The 15,315-nt window shown below is 55.7% G+C and overlaps 2 protein-coding genes across 4 annotated transcripts; both read left to right on the top strand.

Annotated features, from left to right (window-relative positions):
• The first annotated feature begins 236 nt into the window (after positions 1-236).
• Positions 237-3,585, top strand: LOC106844188 (protein phosphatase inhibitor 2 family member C-like). Its single transcript, XM_070482446.1, has 8 exons — positions 237-297; positions 1,091-1,198; positions 1,341-1,412; positions 1,643-1,731; positions 1,828-2,079; positions 2,460-2,618; positions 2,703-2,834; positions 3,394-3,585. Exons 2-8 carry the CDS (start codon positions 1,116-1,118, stop codon positions 3,450-3,452), a joined length of 846 nt encoding a protein of 281 aa, XP_070338547.1. The 5' UTR covers positions 237-297; positions 1,091-1,115; the 3' UTR covers positions 3,453-3,585.
• Positions 3,586-3,980: 395 nt separating this feature from the next.
• Positions 3,981-15,135, top strand: ACAP1 (ArfGAP with coiled-coil, ankyrin repeat and PH domains 1). 3 transcript variants are annotated; one of them, XM_014861509.3, is made up of 22 exons: positions 3,981-4,320; positions 4,863-4,920; positions 7,793-7,912; positions 8,117-8,170; positions 8,256-8,314; positions 8,556-8,739; positions 8,869-8,913; positions 9,031-9,126; positions 9,245-9,319; positions 9,408-9,517; positions 10,475-10,526; positions 10,623-10,723; positions 11,070-11,193; positions 11,292-11,503; positions 12,130-12,199; positions 12,329-12,423; positions 12,516-12,685; positions 13,271-13,443; positions 13,922-14,031; positions 14,115-14,225; positions 14,579-14,628; positions 14,955-15,135. In XM_014861509.3, exons 1-22 carry the CDS (start codon positions 4,268-4,270, stop codon positions 15,053-15,055), a joined length of 2,223 nt encoding a protein of 740 aa, XP_014716995.1. In that variant the 5' UTR covers positions 3,981-4,267; the 3' UTR covers positions 15,056-15,135. The 3 variants fall into 3 exon arrangements, with proteins under 3 accessions (XP_014716995.1, XP_070338545.1, XP_044601506.1); XM_070482444.1 differs by having other exon boundaries at positions 4,036-4,320; positions 4,752-4,920; XM_044745571.2 differs by having other exon boundaries at positions 4,061-4,320; positions 4,863-4,939.
• The last annotated feature ends 180 nt before the right edge of the window (positions 15,136-15,315 follow it).

Below are 15,315 nucleotides of genomic sequence, written 5' to 3'. Positions count from 1 at the left end.
CCACAGACAAAGAAAAGTCTTTGGGTGGGACAGAAAGGGAGGGGCTCCCAGCCTGAGGTCCCTATATAGATAGAGTCTTGATTCCGCCCTCCGCGGCGCCAGAGAACAGAGGGGGAGGGGACCAGGCCCTCAGCCCAAGCGGCCCCGCCCGCCGCGGTGGGGGCGGGGCCCCAGGGGGCGGGGCTATGCGGAGTAGGGAGGCAGGGCGGGGTAGCTGAGAGTGGCCCCCTGGTGGGGCCATGGAGAAGCAGAACTCTCTGGGGGCTGCTGGCTGCCTCAACGGGGAATCCCCTGGAGGTGCAACCAGGGGAGTGCGAGGAGGCATCAGAGGAGTAGAGGCAGGCGCCAGGCCGCCCTCCGGAGTAGTCTTGTGTCACGGTTCTGGGCACCCCCCTCACTCCGGGGGAGTCGTAATTCACAGTCCTGGTTCTAGCCGGTCCTCCGGGGGGGCAGCGATCCTCGGTTCTGGGCCCAACCAGTACCCTGGGGAGGTTGCGGGCCACAGCCATGTGTCTGGCACATACGCTGGTGGATTTAATCCCCCCTTTCCTGGAACCACAGTATCCGGGACGTCCAGCCTTGGGTCCGGTGGGTCTGGGGTGTGCCACTCGGGAAGCAGTTCGCGCCCTGGGTCAACTTTCTTGCACCCCCACAAACCTTGTGAGGACCGGCCCCGGGGCATCCTAAAAAACTGCAGCTCCATCTTGATGCAGAAATCCCCCAGTGTGGAGAAGTAAGAAGCCCAGCTCAGTGGGCACGCTGCTCGGAGCCGGGAGGGAGGGGTTCCAGACACTGGAGGGGGCGGAGCCAGAAGGGACCGGGCAGTGTCCTGAGAACTTGAGAGTAGGTGAGGGTGATTGGGTGGGAAATTTGTTTCCCGGCCTTTGGGGGAGAGCAGTAGGTACCCGACAGACCCTGGCCACGTAGTAAGTGATTATCATTAGGTGTGATCCTATCCCCAGCCTCCTACTCCTCTGGAACTACAAAGAGGGTACAAGAAAAAGGTTTTGAATGAAAAAATGAGGGAGGTCTGTAAGGAAGAGGTCACCAGGTTTCCTTCCGTTTTTTGTGTGTCCTTCCCCCACCCCAGGAAAAAGTCTCAGCGCTGGGATGAAATGAATATCCTGGCCACCTACCACCCTGCTGACAAGGACTACGGATTTATGAAGGTGGATGAGCCCAGCACTCCCTACCACAGGTGCTGAGCCCTCAGTCTGGGCCCGTCAGCCCAGACTCTTCCCTATTCAAAGGAAGAGACGTGGGGAGGAGGCAGAGAGGCCTCAGGGACTGGATATTGCCTGATGCCTCCCTCTCAGCACTGCTTCCTCCTTCCTCTGCAGGCTGCAGGACAACAGTGAGGACCTGCTTGAGGGTTCCTCCCACACAGTGACTCCAGAGGAGCTAGCAGAGAGGTGAGAGTCCTGCCAGAGCTCAGTAGGGGTGTGGGACCTCTTCCTCCCTCCACCTCTGGACTCTGGGGTCTGAGCCAGCTTTTTGGCCCCTAAAATGGGAGGTACTACAATTCCCATCAGAACTGACCAAGGCCAAGGTGGGGGAGTCAGCCAGCTTCGCCCTATCTACCACCTGCCCCCATTGTTGTTCTCGCCCTTCAGTGCCCCCAACTAGTCTCCCTCCCCTTCAGGTTTGCAACAATGGACAATTTCTGCCCCAAGGTCCTCCAGTACAGTGATAATAGAAGCTTAGGGTCCTCAGACAACTTTTCCAAGACATGTGAGATGAGGGTCGGGGATTGAATGAAAAGGGGAGGCGGAGTGAACTTTCAGCGAGAGCTTGGAGGGAAAACCAAGCTCTTACACTGGCCCACAGACTCCAGTGATTTTGAGAAGCGCCGCAAGACACACTACAATGAAGGAAAGTTCCTCAAGACTCAGAAAAACCTGCCCTTGGATAATAAGAAGAACAGCAATGGGGGTAGTGTCAGTATGGGCAGTGGCAGTCGAGGTGTGATGCTGAACCCAGAGCCCAGGCCTGTGGAGAGAAGCTGGGCAGGAGGACTGGCCAGAGGAGTCAAAGTTGAGACTGACCTGGTGACCCGGAACCACATCCTAGAAGCCAAGGGTTAGCTATGGCGGGGCCCCAGGGACACGGGGGAATTGTTGTCCAGAGCCTTCTCCACCATAGCCTGTTTTCCTCAGTGGGCGTCTGCCTAGGGTCCTGCCTAAGAGGGAGGTAATGCTGGATGGTGACCCCAGGGAAGACAGAGTCCAGCTCGGGTGGGATCCCCATCAGGATAGTCCCCAAGGAAGGCTGGCTGGTAAGGAGGAACAGAAAGCCCAAGAGAACGGTGGGGTATGGAGAGGTTACTGAGATTTTCTAAAATGGGAGGAGGTAATAGAAGTGAGATGAGAACCTGGGGCTTCAGCTTCTCCCCTGTGGTGGGGGGCCACAGTGGATACCTGAGGGGCCTGAGACTGAGATTGACTTGGGTGACTCCTCAGATCCCCCTACCTTGAGAAATCAGTTCCCAGCTCCCGTCACCATCATGTTGGAGCAGGAAATTGATCTGCAACGCAAGGAGTATTATAGCAAAGGAAGATACCTGAGGCGCTCTCCCCACCCAGAGCTTGAGGAGGACCCAGAAGTTGAGCAGGAGGACGGTGAGAGCTGGGCTGGGTCAGCCTAGGGACAGGAGAGCTGAGAACCAACAGACTGATGGGTGCCCCAAACTGTGATGCTTCCAGGTTCCACAAGCTTGAACTGGATGATTGAGAATCCCATAAGCACTGAAGTCCGTCTGCTGGACCACATAGGAAGCCCCTTTCAGGATCCCAAGGCTACCGAGAACTCCCTGACAGTGACACCATCACAGCCTGGTGAGGGCACCAGGCCACCATTTCACTGGACCTGGCTCTTGGCAAGCTCCTTTCCCCCCAACCCTGACCCTTTTCAGGCCAATAGATTGGCAACAGGTGCTAAGGGAGGCCCTAAACATCCTGGCATGCAAGGCCCTTGTTGTGCAGGAGGAACCAGGGAGGCTCAGAAGGGGTTAGGACCCCCTCCAGCTGAATACCACCTGCTGGCCCCATGCCTCCTTCTTGACTCCTCTCTGCCACCCACCCTACTCCAGGTACTGCCCTATCCAAAGACAGTAGTTCCCAAGCGGTGTCCAGCTGGTGTCAGTTGCTGGTATCCAAAGGGCTGAACTGGCGAAGCCCAGAAAGCTCAGAGAGGGTACCTGGAAGCAACCCAAACTCCCCACACCTAAACCAGCACAGACATGAGCCTGAGCCCGGGTTGAGGCAAGGGGCTACCTGCACTACCCAGGGAGGGAGAGGAGCTGAGTGGGTAGGTTCTACGGAATCCGGGGGGTCACATGGGCCAATCTCATGCCTGCTGCACAAAAGCCACTAACCCAACCCCTTCTCTCTCCAGATGCAACTCTGCAGCTTCAGTGGACTCAAGAGGAAGAAGCCAGACAATGGAAAATGTAGCCAGCTGGGGATGGGGTGGGGACCAACCTTCCCCTGCCGTCACCACCTTAGGGGTGGACAATAAAGAGAAGAAGAGCAGGCATCTTGGGGCTGTGAATTGGGGACCCAGGCTGGGCCTGTTCCATCCTTGAGGAGAGGGGAGGAGGGGGGGAAGTCCACACCCAGGAAACCACTGGCAGGGCAAGCTGAGCAGAGAAAAAAGCTTGGAGTAGTCTGGAGAACTGAACTCAACAAGAAACTAGGAGTCTGGGAATGCCCAACTGCAGCAGGATGGCAATGATTGGTGTGATTCAGTCAACCATAAATCGTCTTTAATTCTTACAACCCTTGAGGTAGGGGTTATCATCTCCATCTTCCAGATGAGAAAACTGAGGAATCAGAGAGCTTGCCCAGGGTCACACAGCCTCTAAGTGAACAGAATCAGGATTTGAACCTATGTCTGCCAGCCCCTCAAATTCAACCACTAAAGGAGAAAGACGCAAAGAGAGACCAGGGCCTCCAGTAGGAAGGTGACAGTAGATAGTCCCTGAGGGCGGGGCTGTGGCTTCTCTGATCTCAGGCCCCTCTCCTCCGCCCAAGCGCCGCCTCTGCCCCTCCCAGCGCTGCCTGGAAGTGTGGGGTGAGAGCTCCTCCTAGGACACCCCTTCCCCTTGGGGAAAAAATTGCGCCCCCCCAGGCTCTACCCAGGAGAGGACCCTCTGCTTCTTCCTCATCAACACCCGCCCTGAGGCAGAGAGTGCCTCTACCTGCGTCTCCACCTGCCTGGCCCCAGGGCCCACTGGCCCCCCCCCCGCCCCCGGAGCGGTCAAGCTGAGATGACGGTCAAGCTGGATTTCGAGGAGTGTCTTAAGGACTCACCTCGCTTCCGGTAAGTGCATGCAGGTCTGGAGGGCGAAGCGGGAGGAGGGTCCAACACCCCCCAACATACACAGACACACACACGGCCTTCTCCAGGCCAGATGTCCTTTCAGGGAGTAAGTCTCAAAGGGACAAGATAGAGGTTGGGGCCAAAGTAGGACCTCTGCTATCAAACTGGGTGCTCTGATGCTCTTCACTCCCAGCGCATTGTGGAGGGGGCCTCTCCAGCCTCTCGCACCCCCAGAGTGGCATTCCCTCCTCCCTCTCACTGAGACCCCTGCCCCTCCCCCAGCACCTGCTCTGGGCGGTTAGCAACTTCCTGCCCTCACCACATCCACCCTCCCTTCTACCCTTCCTGCTCTGGCCTGGGCCGGTAGCTCCCACACTGCACAGTGAGCTGAGCAAAAGAGGGCAGATGGGCGAGTCTTCTTAACCCCTCAGTTTTTCCTGTCTGTACCCTCGACTCCCTAACTCCGATCTCTGACCCTGCTGAGTCGGACAGACCACATGGACCCAAGCTCTGTTCCTGTGACCCCATCCCTCCTTTCCCAGAGCGTCTATAGAGTTGGTGGAAGCGGAAGTGTCAGAACTGGAGACCCGGCTGGAAAAGGTGATCCTGACACGGAGAGGTGACCCAGGGTCGGATTAAGAGGAGAGGGACAGGGCCAGGGAGAAAGTTGGAGACTAAGAATGAGTTCCAGGGATTATTGAATGCTATCCATGTGGGGTAAATATCTGGGGGGCTCTAGAGAAGGAGAAAAGTGGTTCTTTGCTTTCAAGGAGCTTGGGATCTTGAAAAACCAGACTCCCCTGTGGACTTACTCTTGAGCTCTGCATTATGCTGGGCCCTGGGCGTTTGGGGAGAGCAAGACTATTTCTGCCCCCAGGGAGCCCGCAGATGGCCTGTGGCAGACAAACCAGTGAAACACAAACACAAGACAGTAAGGCCTTCCCTGGCCACTCTATAAAACACGCCTGCACACGCACACGGACACGCACACTCCCATCTACCTTACTCGGCCTTATTTTTCTCTATAGCATTTACCTCAATCTGACATGTTATATATTTATTTGCTGTATTAGTTTTCTATTGCTGTGCAACAAATTATTACAAATTTAGTGACTGAGAACAATACACATTTGTTATCAGAGTTTCCGTGGGTCAGAAACCACCCACAGCTTAGCTGGTCCTCTGCTCAGGGTCTCAGGCTGCAGTCTCCTCTGAGGCTCAGAGTTTTCTTCCAGGTTCTTGTGATTTTTGGCAGAATTCAGTTCCCTGCTGTTGCGAGACAGTCCCCTGCCATGTGGCCCTGTCTGTAGGCAACTTACATCACAGCAGCTTGCTTCTTCAAGGCCAGCAGGACGCTCTCTCTTGTGGGTGCTGGCAAGATGGCATCAATTTATATCAGACGTAATCACAGGAGAAGCATCCATCACTTTTGCCAATGGTGTAACTGAATCATGGGAGTGCCATCCCATTCTCTTTGCCATATTCTATTGGTTAGAAGCAAGTCACAGGTCTTGCTCACATTCAAGGGATGCTGATTATGCGAGAGTGGGAATCATCACCTTAGCGTGTGTCTATAACACTTGCCAAGTTTAGTCTTGTCTGTGTTTCCCCACTAGAATGTAAGTGCCATGAGAGACTTCTATGTTTTGTTTTTGCTCCATCCCCAGTGCCTTTGCTGGAGCCTGAAAGTTAACAGATGACCAGTTAATATATACATATATTTTTTTAATTCAATTTTTTGAGTTAATTATAGACTCACAAGAAGTTGCAAAAATAGTACAGAGAGGTCCCACATACCATCACCCAGCTTCCCCCAATGGCAGCGTCTGATATAGCTATAGTACATTACCCAAACCCGGAAATTGATATTGGCAGGATGCGAGGAACTGTCTACAGACCTTACTTGAATTTTACCTATTTTGCATATACTCTTTTTTAAAAAGAAATCTTTGTGTATACTTCAGTGGCACTTTGCTACATGTATAGATTCTTATAACCAGCATCACATTCAAGATACAAAGCTCCTGTCACCACAAAGGAACTCTTTTGTGCTACTTTTTATAATGATGCCCTCCCCTCCCCCTTCTCAAATCCATGACAACCACTCCTCTGTTCTCCATCTCTAGACTTTTGTCATTTCTAGAATGTTACATAAGTGAATTCATACAATATGTGACCTTTCAAGATTGGCTCTTTTTTTTCACTCAGAATAATGCCCTTGAAGTTTATTCAAGTTGTTGCGTATCAATAGTATCAGTAGCCCGTGTGTGAATAGTTCATTCCTTTGCATTGCTGAGTACTATTCTACTGTATGGATGTACCAGTTTCTCACTAGTTCACTCTTATGAAAGTTCCTTATTCAGATATATGGGGAGGGAGTGGTGGATGAGGGAAGAACTGGACACTCGGTCCCCCAGCTCCACACAGTGGAGTTATGAGCATCAGGGTCCTTGTCCCTGGTCATAGACACCCCATAGTGACATCTCATAAGGCTTGGTCGTGGTCAGTTTTCTGACGATTACTGACCCTGCCGGCCGCCCTCAAGCTGTATTTCCCTGAAGCCTTCACTTGCCCTAGTAAGCATTTTTCATTTCAACAAAAGTTCGCTGAACACCTGTGTGGCCTGAGCTTTCTGAGGCCCTACTGCCTAGGATTTCCTCACAGAACCTCCCTGGTGGTCTCTTGTCCCCTGGACTGAGCTGAAGGGCTCCACAGACATTTGCTCCATCCTAGATGCAGTGACTGAGGCCAGAACCAAGTGGTGTCACCTCAGGAGCAATGCAGTTCCTGCAGATAACAAGAGCCAGGGGTCAGGAGACCTCACTTTGGCTTCTGACACAGCCACGTGGCTCTCCCAGAGACACCCTCCTTGGGCCAGTCATTTGTCCCCTTGTTTATTAAACATCCTTGTTTGTCAGTTGGGGGGGGCGGGGCTAGACAGAATGGGCCCTAGGAGCACCCTAGCATGCTGTCTTTGCCCTTCCCTGTGGCCTTGGTAACTAATTAATATTTAGGAGGGAACTTTCAATTAGCTGAGAATGGGAAAACTTGAGACCGTAAATACTGTAGAATTTAATACCAACCAGGTAGAGTGTTCATCCTGTGAGCCAGACAGTGCATGAGGATGGAGTTTCTGGAGAGCTGGGATCCAAGTAATTGGGGCAGGGCAGGGAGAGATGTGTGGGAGTGGACAGAGAAAGATGTTTGGAGGTGAAGCTGACACTGGCTTTAGTGACAGGCTGGGAGCAATTTTGTTCCAGGCACAGAGCAGTGGGAGCAAAGAAGCAGAGATGAGCAAGCACCAGGTGTGTATTAGAAAGTGGGAGAGCTGGACTGGGCTGCAGGGAAGTGTAGGTGAGGTTGGGTAGGAGGGCACGGCCCTGGGAAAGGGGAGAGGAAGAGGACAGGAGTGGGGGTGCCACTGGGTCTGGTGGCACATGGCATAACTCTCTATTGCCCTGTTGCTTCTTAGCTCCTCAAACTGGGTAATGGCCTCCTGGAGAGTGGGCGCCATTACCTTGCTGCTGGCCACGCCTTCATTGTTGGCATTTGTGATCTGGCCCGCCTGGGTCCACCAGAGCCCATGATGGCGGTATGTGGAGGGCCTGAACGAGATGGGATGGGGCCTGGGATGTGGAGAGATCCTGTGGAAGGGGAGGGTTGGCCTGGGGTCTGCAGATCCCAGGCCAGAGCAGGGCTGGGGCTGCCATCTGAGACAGCCATTGCTGACTGGGCCAGAGATGGGAGGGCCCTACTGCCCCATGCCTGGTACTCTCTCTCTGCTCTTCCTGCCTAGGAGTGTCTGGACAAATTCACTGAGAGCCTCAGACACAAGCTGGACAGCCATGCGGTGAGTGGGCATAGGTAGGGCTGGTGGGGGAAGCAAGGTTGTCTGTGGTCCTGACCCCCACCTGCCAATTTCTGCTTCCCCTCAGGATCTTCTAGATGCCACCCAGCACACACTGCAGCAGCAAATTCAAACCCTGGTCAAGGAGTGAGTTGGGAGGGAAAACAATCTTCCAGCCCTCTTCCCATTACCCAAGGGGCTTCCCTCAATGAAGGAGTTGTGAGACTGGGGCGGGTGGGGTGGTGGTGCAGTTCTGGTGGCCTGACTGCTATCAGTCAGGATCCCCCTGGAGTTCTGACTACACAGGCCAACCGAAAGGCTGAGAGGGACTTCTCTGCAGGGGGCAGGTGGGTCCACCTGTGATTCTGTGTTATCCTCCCACCCCCAGAGGTCTCCGGGGTTTCCGAGAGGCTCGCCGGGATTTCTGGCGGGGGGCTGAGAGCCTGGAGGCTGCTCTAACCCACAACGCAGAGGTCCCCAGGCGCCGGACCCAGGAGGCAGAAGAGGCAGGAGCTGCTTTGAAGACTGCTCGAGCTGGGTACCGGGGACGGGCACTGGATTATGCCCTGCAGGTGCCTGCCCCAACCTGCCCTCCTGGGGTACCAGGGCCTCAGTCACCTCAAGGCCGGAGAGTCACCAGTGTGCAGTGGGAGGGGACACTATGTTTTCAAGACTGACCTGAGGTCTTTCTGGTCTCTCAGATCAATGTGATTGAGGACAAGAGGAAGTTTGACATCATGGAGTTTGTGAGTTGCAGTGGTGATGAGGGCAAGGTGGGGAGGAGCCTGCTGATGGAGAGCAGGCAGGAAGAGGGAAAGAGGGGTCCTTCCTCAGCTCTGCCCCCTGCCCACCTTGTCCCCCAGGTGCTGCGTTTGGTGGAGGCCCAAGCTACCCATTTCCAGCAGGGCCATGAGGAACTGAGCCGGCTGGCCCAGTATCGCAAGGATCTAGGTGGCCAGGTAGAGCCCCAGGGAGCAGGCAGATGGTGGAGGATGGGAGGGTAGGAGGTTCTGAGATGACTCTCCTGGCTTAGTTGGGGGAGGCCAGGGACATCTGAGATGCCCCTCCTATGCCCAGTTGCACCAGCTGGTCTTGAATTCAGCTCGAGAGAAGAGGGACATGGAACAGAGACATGTACTGCTGAAACAGAAGGTGAGGGCTGGGATGGCAGGCAGGAGGCAGATGGGTGTGGGGCCCTGGTCTCTGCCCACCTTACCCTTTGACCCTCTTCTGCCCCCAGGAGCTGGGTGGGGAGGAGCCAGAACCAAGCCTAAAGGAGGGGCCTGGTGGCCTGGTGATGGAAGGACATCTCTTCAAAAGGGCCAGCAATGCATTTAAGACCTGGAGCAGGTGAGGAGAGGACACCCCATTCAGCCAAACTCATCCAATTAAAAAATTTTTTGAGTGGTTATAGTGTGTTAAGAACAGCAGGAAAAACAGACAAAACCCCCTGCCTTCAGACAGTTTACCTGCCATCAGCAAAGACAGACAATGAACATAATAATTAAGTAAGTTATATGTTATCTTAGAAGGTAAAAGTGCCATAGAAGAAAAATAATAGTAAAGCAAGGGATGTAGAGGGCTGGGGAGGGGTAGTAATTTGAAATAGGGTGGTCAGCATGGGCCTGATGAGAAGGCAACTTCTGAGTGAAGACTTGAAGGATATCTGGGGGGAGAATGTTCTGGACAGAAGCAGGAGCCAGCACCAAGGCCCTGAAAAATTTGATGTGTTGGAGGAACAGAGAGCAGACGATGGGTGTGGACCAAGGGAAGGAGGAGGAAGTGGCGGGAGATGAAGGGGGAGCTAATGGAGATGTGAATCGTGATAGGGCCTTGTCCACTTTCATAGGGACCGAGGCTCTACTCTGAGGGAAATGGGGAGCCATTGCAGGGTCCAGAGCAGGGTGGTGATCTGCCCTGACTCAACTCCTTCCCCTGCCAAGGCCACTGCCCATACGGGATCTTTGTGCACGTTAGAAAATGGAGCCCCTTCCCAAAAATACTTCCATCTGTCAAAAAATTGTAGCAATAGACATTTTATTAGAAAAAGCATTTTACAGCCATCTGCTGGAAAGTTGTCTCCATAAATATATCAACTCTGGGTTGCCCAAGATGTGAATAGCACCCCTTAGATGTCCCGGTCTGCACAACTGCCCTCCCTCCTCTGGAGCATCGCATGAGACAGTCAGCCCACGCCTCCTCTCAGCAAGATCCTTATGGGGGAAAGGGCACAGCCTCTCTGCTGCCCCTGGCCCGAGCCTCATCCCAGTGCTGCCCGTGTCCATAATCTACCTCCACCTCCTCCAGACGCTGGTTCACTATCCAGAGCAACCAACTGGTTTATCAGAAGAAATACAAGGTGGGTAGGCCTGGGTCCTGGATGCCTGGGCCCAGGGAGACTCAGCCCGTGCTGTGGCTGGCTGGACATCTGGCCCCTTATCACCTTCCCTGCCAGGACCCTGTGACTGTGGTGGTAGATGACCTCCGTCTCTGCACGGTGAAGCTCTGCCCGGACTCTGAGAGGCGGTTTTGCTTTGAGGTGGTGTCCCCCAGCAAGTGAGTGCCATCCAGCCCCACGGGTGATACTCTAATATATCTCATTCTTTACCAACTAGAAAGGCAGGCCAATCACACAGGCCTCCTGGAGCAGGGTCTTGGAGGCCCCCAGGCAGCCCCAGGCATTGACCCGTTGGTGGCTGGATTGTAAGGCAGTCTGGGTGTGGTTCTGAGGGGAGGATATAGGGTGATTGGGGATATTTAGAAGGATATGACCAATTGGTACAGAAGTATTTCAATATGACTGGTGCAGTTGAATACTAGCTGAATGTCAATCTGCCCATCCTGCCCCATGGCTTCCCAGGCCTCAGACCCCTCCCCACTCTCCGTCCTCCTTCCTGCTCAGGTCCTGCCTCCTACAGGCTGACTCAGAGCGCCTCCTGCAGCTGTGGATTAATGCTGTGCAGAGCAGCATCGCCACAGCCTTCAGCCAGGCACACCTTGATGACAGCCCCCGGGGTTCAGTCCAGGTACCTTAACATGGGGGTGAAGGGCCAGGCTGCCCAGGGAGATGAGGCATCCCTTCCACTAGGCCCCATGGCCTCTCTTTCTTCCCTTGTCTCCCAAGGGCTCGGGACACCTGGCCATTGGCTCTGCTGCCACCATGGGCTGTGGCGGGACAACCAGGGGAAGGGAGCCTGGTGGAGTTGGGCATGTGGCAGCCCAGGTGCAGAGTGTGGACGGCAATGCCCAGTGCTGCGACTGCCGGGAGCCAGCTCCTGAATGGGCCAGCATCAACCTTGGTGTCACCCTGTGCATTCAGTGCTCTGGCATCCACAGGTCATTCCCTAAGGCCCCAAGCGTGGGCCCCACTCCTTCTGGTTGCAGTGTCGGGGGGGCAAGATAGAGCCCATCACACCGGCTCCTCCCTTCCTACCCTGCTGTAGCTTCCTCTCTTAGACCCTGGCTGTGACCCTGGGCCGGGCCTGTGGGGCACAATGTGGACCCTAGTGGGCCTAGCCACTCTGTATCCTGGTTTGGCCAAGGTTGGGGGACTCCAAGAGAAGCTTATTGCCTTGACTTGAGGAGATGTGGGGTCAGGGCTGCTGAGGGTGGCGGAGAGAACAAAGAGCAGAGAGAGGTCATGAGGCCTTAGCAAGTCTACACAGCCCTCACCCTGAGGCAGTCAGGTGGAAGCGGGGAAGGGGAGTGACATGGAAAGAGTTGTCCAGGCCAGAGTGCCATGAGAGAAGGGAAATGGCTGAGGGGCCTTTGCAATGAAATGTAGGGGAAGAAGGAAAAGAGGGAAGGGTGAATAGGCAGGATCCTGCCCAACGTGGGCCTCCTTGCCCCGTGCCTCTGCATGGCCCCCATGCATGGCCTTGCCTCCAAGTCTTTTCAGGAGCAGTGGCGGCTGCCCCAGCTGCTGCCCCACAGAGGACCTGACTCCCACTTCGGCCCTCTAGGAGCCTTGGAGTTCATTTCTCTAAAGTCCGGTCTTTGACCCTCGACTCGTGGGAGCCAGAACTAGTGAAGGTGACTTGGGATATCTTGAAGAGGGTGGGGGGTGGGGGCGGGGTGAGGACAGGGCTGCAGAGCCCTGAGGGCTCAGACACTCAGCCCCACCCTACCTGTCTGTCTCGCCTCTGCCTGGGCCACCGGAAGCTGATGTGCGAGCTGGGAAATGTAGTCATCAACCAGATCTATGAGGCCCGTGTGGAGGCCATGGCAGTGAAGAAGCCAGGGCCCAGCTGCTCCCGGTGAGGTTGGGGCTGCCCTCCTTTTGGGGAGGGAGGAAGGCCTAGGATGGGAGGAGGGAAGACTGTCCCCTTCCTTCCCCCGACCCCCCTAGGCAGGAGAAGGAGGCCTGGATTCATGCCAAATACGTGGAGAAGAAATTCCTAACCAAGCTTCCTGAGATTCGAGGGCGAAGAGGAGGCCGGGGCCCCCCCAGGGGGCAGCCTCCTGTGCCCCCAAAGCCTTCCATCAGGCCCCGGCCAGGGAGCTTCGGATCCAAGCCAGGTATGGGGTTGGGTGGGCATTCATTGAGTGCCTGCTGTGTGCTCAGCACTGTGCCAGGCCTGGTGGAGAGGCACAGAGTAGAAGGCCCAGGCCTTCCCCTTGAGAATGCTGGAGGCGCCAGCCCACACTGGCACTGGTTTTACAAGCCAAGAGTTTCGGGGGTTACAGTGAAGAATGAGAAGGAACATGGGGCTGGGAGTAGACAGGGAGGGCTACATAAGGGTGTCAAGAGCCTGAGAAAAGTCAAGAGTGAGAATGAGCTAGGGTCCCCAAAGGCCTGTGAAGGAGAGTGTGAGTTTGGCTGGAGCAGAGAGAGCCAAGAGAGGCGGGACTGAGCATCAGTGAGTCAGCTCACCTGTGACGTCCCAGCGGGTCAGGATGGTTGGACAGGAAGAAGTGAATGATGTTGTCTATCCCCACACCCCAGGGGCCACACACAAACACACACACACCCCTCCACCTCCCACCACAGTCCCCAGAGTCCTGAAGGCCTCCCCACAATTGAGAAGTGACCTGTCTCATTACAGCATCAGGAGACTGTGCTGAGGGTTTCTTCCCAGACTCACAACTGGTTCCCTCTAACAGAACCCCCCTCGGATGACCTGGGCAGCCTGCACCCTGGGGCCCTGCTGTTTCGAGCTGCTGGGCATCCTCCGTCTCTTCCCACCATGGCTGATGCCCTTGCCCATGGAGCTGATGTCAACTGGGTCAATGGGGGTCAGGAGAATGCCACGCCGCTGATCCAGGCCACAGCTGCTGTGAGAGTCTTGTTGACCTCCCCAACCCACCCCAACGCTCCTTCTCTTTGACCCCTGCTCTGACTCTGGGCCCACCTCTTACCTCTCCTTCCACCCCCACCTACTCCCTGAGAACCCTACCCCGTAGGGAGTGATAACCGATAGAGACAGGTTGCTAAGAGTGTGCAATTTGGAGGCAGACAACCCAGGTTTGAATCCAGGCACTCATCACTTAAAGGAGATTTTGAACAAGTTATGAACCTCTCTGTGCCTCAGTTTCTTCATCGGTAAAACAGGAATAACATATGTCATCAGGTTGTGCTATAGAGTTTAATGTATGAATACATGTAAAGAGCTAGAGCAGAGCCTGACACTTAACTCTGCCCGTACACTCCTGATGTCCATGCCCCACCCTCTGAACTGACCCCACTCTAAAACATCTTTAAATCTGCCACTGAAGATGCCGCCCTCTCTCCCCATTCTCGACCTCTCTATGTAGAATTCTCTTCTGGCATGTGAGTTTCTCCTCCAGAACGGGGCGAATGTGAATCAAGCGGACAACCACGGCCGGGGCCCGCTTCACCACGCAACCATTCTTGGCCACACCGGGTAGGGGCGGCAGGGATGGTGGCCTTGGGGAGGGAGGCTCCGCACAGGGTGAGAGGCTGGCTGAACCTGGCTATCCTCTCCAGGCTGGCCTGCTTGTTCCTGAAACGGGGGGCCGATCTGGGAGCTCGGGACTCTGAAGGCAGGGACCCTCTGACCATCGCCATGGAAGCAGCCAACGCTGACATCGTCACCCTGTGAGAATGCCTGAAGGGGCGGGGTTAGCGCTTGCTCTGTCCACTTAGGCCGGGCTGAGGTGAGGCCCGAGCGTGCCAGGCGGAGCGTCGGGAGGGGCGCGGCCACCTTCTGGACCGGGAGAGGGAAAGAATGCTCCCAGTGTTGTTTGGGGCGTGGAGTAAGAAGGGGGGCGGGGAGGGTCCGCGGATGGTGAGTTCGTGCAGCTCAGTGAGAGGCATCATTGTTGTAGAGCATCTTTTGAGCTCTAGACCCTGGGGAAACAGATGAATAAAACAACCCACTCAAAGTTTGGGAACTTAGGATGGGGGGAGCGGGGAAAATGTCATTCATTCCTTAATTCCTTCCCCTTCAGGCTACGATTGGCAAAGATGAGAGAGGCCGAAGTGGCCCAGGGCCAGGCAGGTAAAGTACCCCCCCCCCACCCCACCCCCGTCCCTGGCCCAACATTGTAATTCTGGGCTTCTGGCCCCTGACGACCTGCCCGCCTCGTGCCCAGCTTTATGGATTAATCCCGTTGTTTATTCAACAAATATGTCTTTGGGCGCATCCGACAAGGATCCCGGAACGAAGCAAAGAATAGGCGAGGGCGCTGCCCTGACAGCGCAGATGTCCCCTCCACCCACGCTGGAAGCGCGCGCTCTTAGCAGGCCAGCCCCGCAGTCCCCACCAGGCTCTTTTGCACCAGGGCCCGGCCTTCCGGCCTCCCAGCCCTTCCACCCTCCCCTCAGGGGACGAGACGTATCTCGACATCTTCCGCGACTTCTCCCTCATGGCGTCGGACGACCCGGAGAAGCTGAGCCGGCGTAGTTACGACCTCCACACGCTGTGATCCCAGGCATTCGCGGGCCCGCACCCCCGCCCCTGCCTCCCCGCCGTCGGCCCCTTCGCCATTAAACCCTTCGTGCTGTGCTCCCCGCTTCAGAGTTCATTTATTGGGCGCCACCTTCGGGCCGGCAAGGTGTGGGCGCCGCGGCTCCCGGGGTGCGAGAGCGCTTGAGAGTTGGCGACTCCCGGGGAGTGAAGTGGCAGCTTCGGCCTCAGCCCCAGCACCGGACGGCCCTGGGGCGGGGCTCCCGGCTCAGGCGACGT

This window comes from Equus asinus, chromosome 13, assembly GCF_041296235.1.
Source record: "Equus asinus isolate D_3611 breed Donkey chromosome 13, EquAss-T2T_v2, whole genome shotgun sequence".
In the NCBI taxonomy this organism is placed as follows: domain Eukaryota; kingdom Metazoa; phylum Chordata; class Mammalia; order Perissodactyla; family Equidae; genus Equus; species Equus asinus.
Note: the sequence above shows the minus strand (reverse complement) of the source record. Positions and strands in the feature narration are given on the sequence as shown.

Coding starts and splice junctions, on each gene's coding strand:
- LOC106844188 (XM_070482446.1), top strand. CDS start 1,116: ATGAATATCCTGGCCACCTACCACCCTGCTGACAAGGACTACGGATTT. Junction 1,413..1,642: donor CCAGAGGAGCTAGCAGAGAG/GTGAGAGTCCTG, acceptor CCTCCCCTTCAG/GTTTGCAACAATGGACAATT. Junction 2,835..3,393: donor AGTGACACCATCACAGCCTG/GTGAGGGCACCA, acceptor TTCTCTCTCCAG/ATGCAACTCTGCAGCTTCAG.
- ACAP1 (XM_014861509.3), top strand. CDS start 4,268: ATGACGGTCAAGCTGGATTTCGAGGAGTGTCTTAAGGACTCACCTCGC. Junction 4,921..7,792: donor TGGAGACCCGGCTGGAAAAG/GTGATCCTGACA, acceptor GTTGCTTCTTAG/CTCCTCAAACTGGGTAATGG. Junction 11,504..12,129: donor CAGTGCTCTGGCATCCACAG/GTCATTCCCTAA, acceptor TCGGCCCTCTAG/GAGCCTTGGAGTTCATTTCT.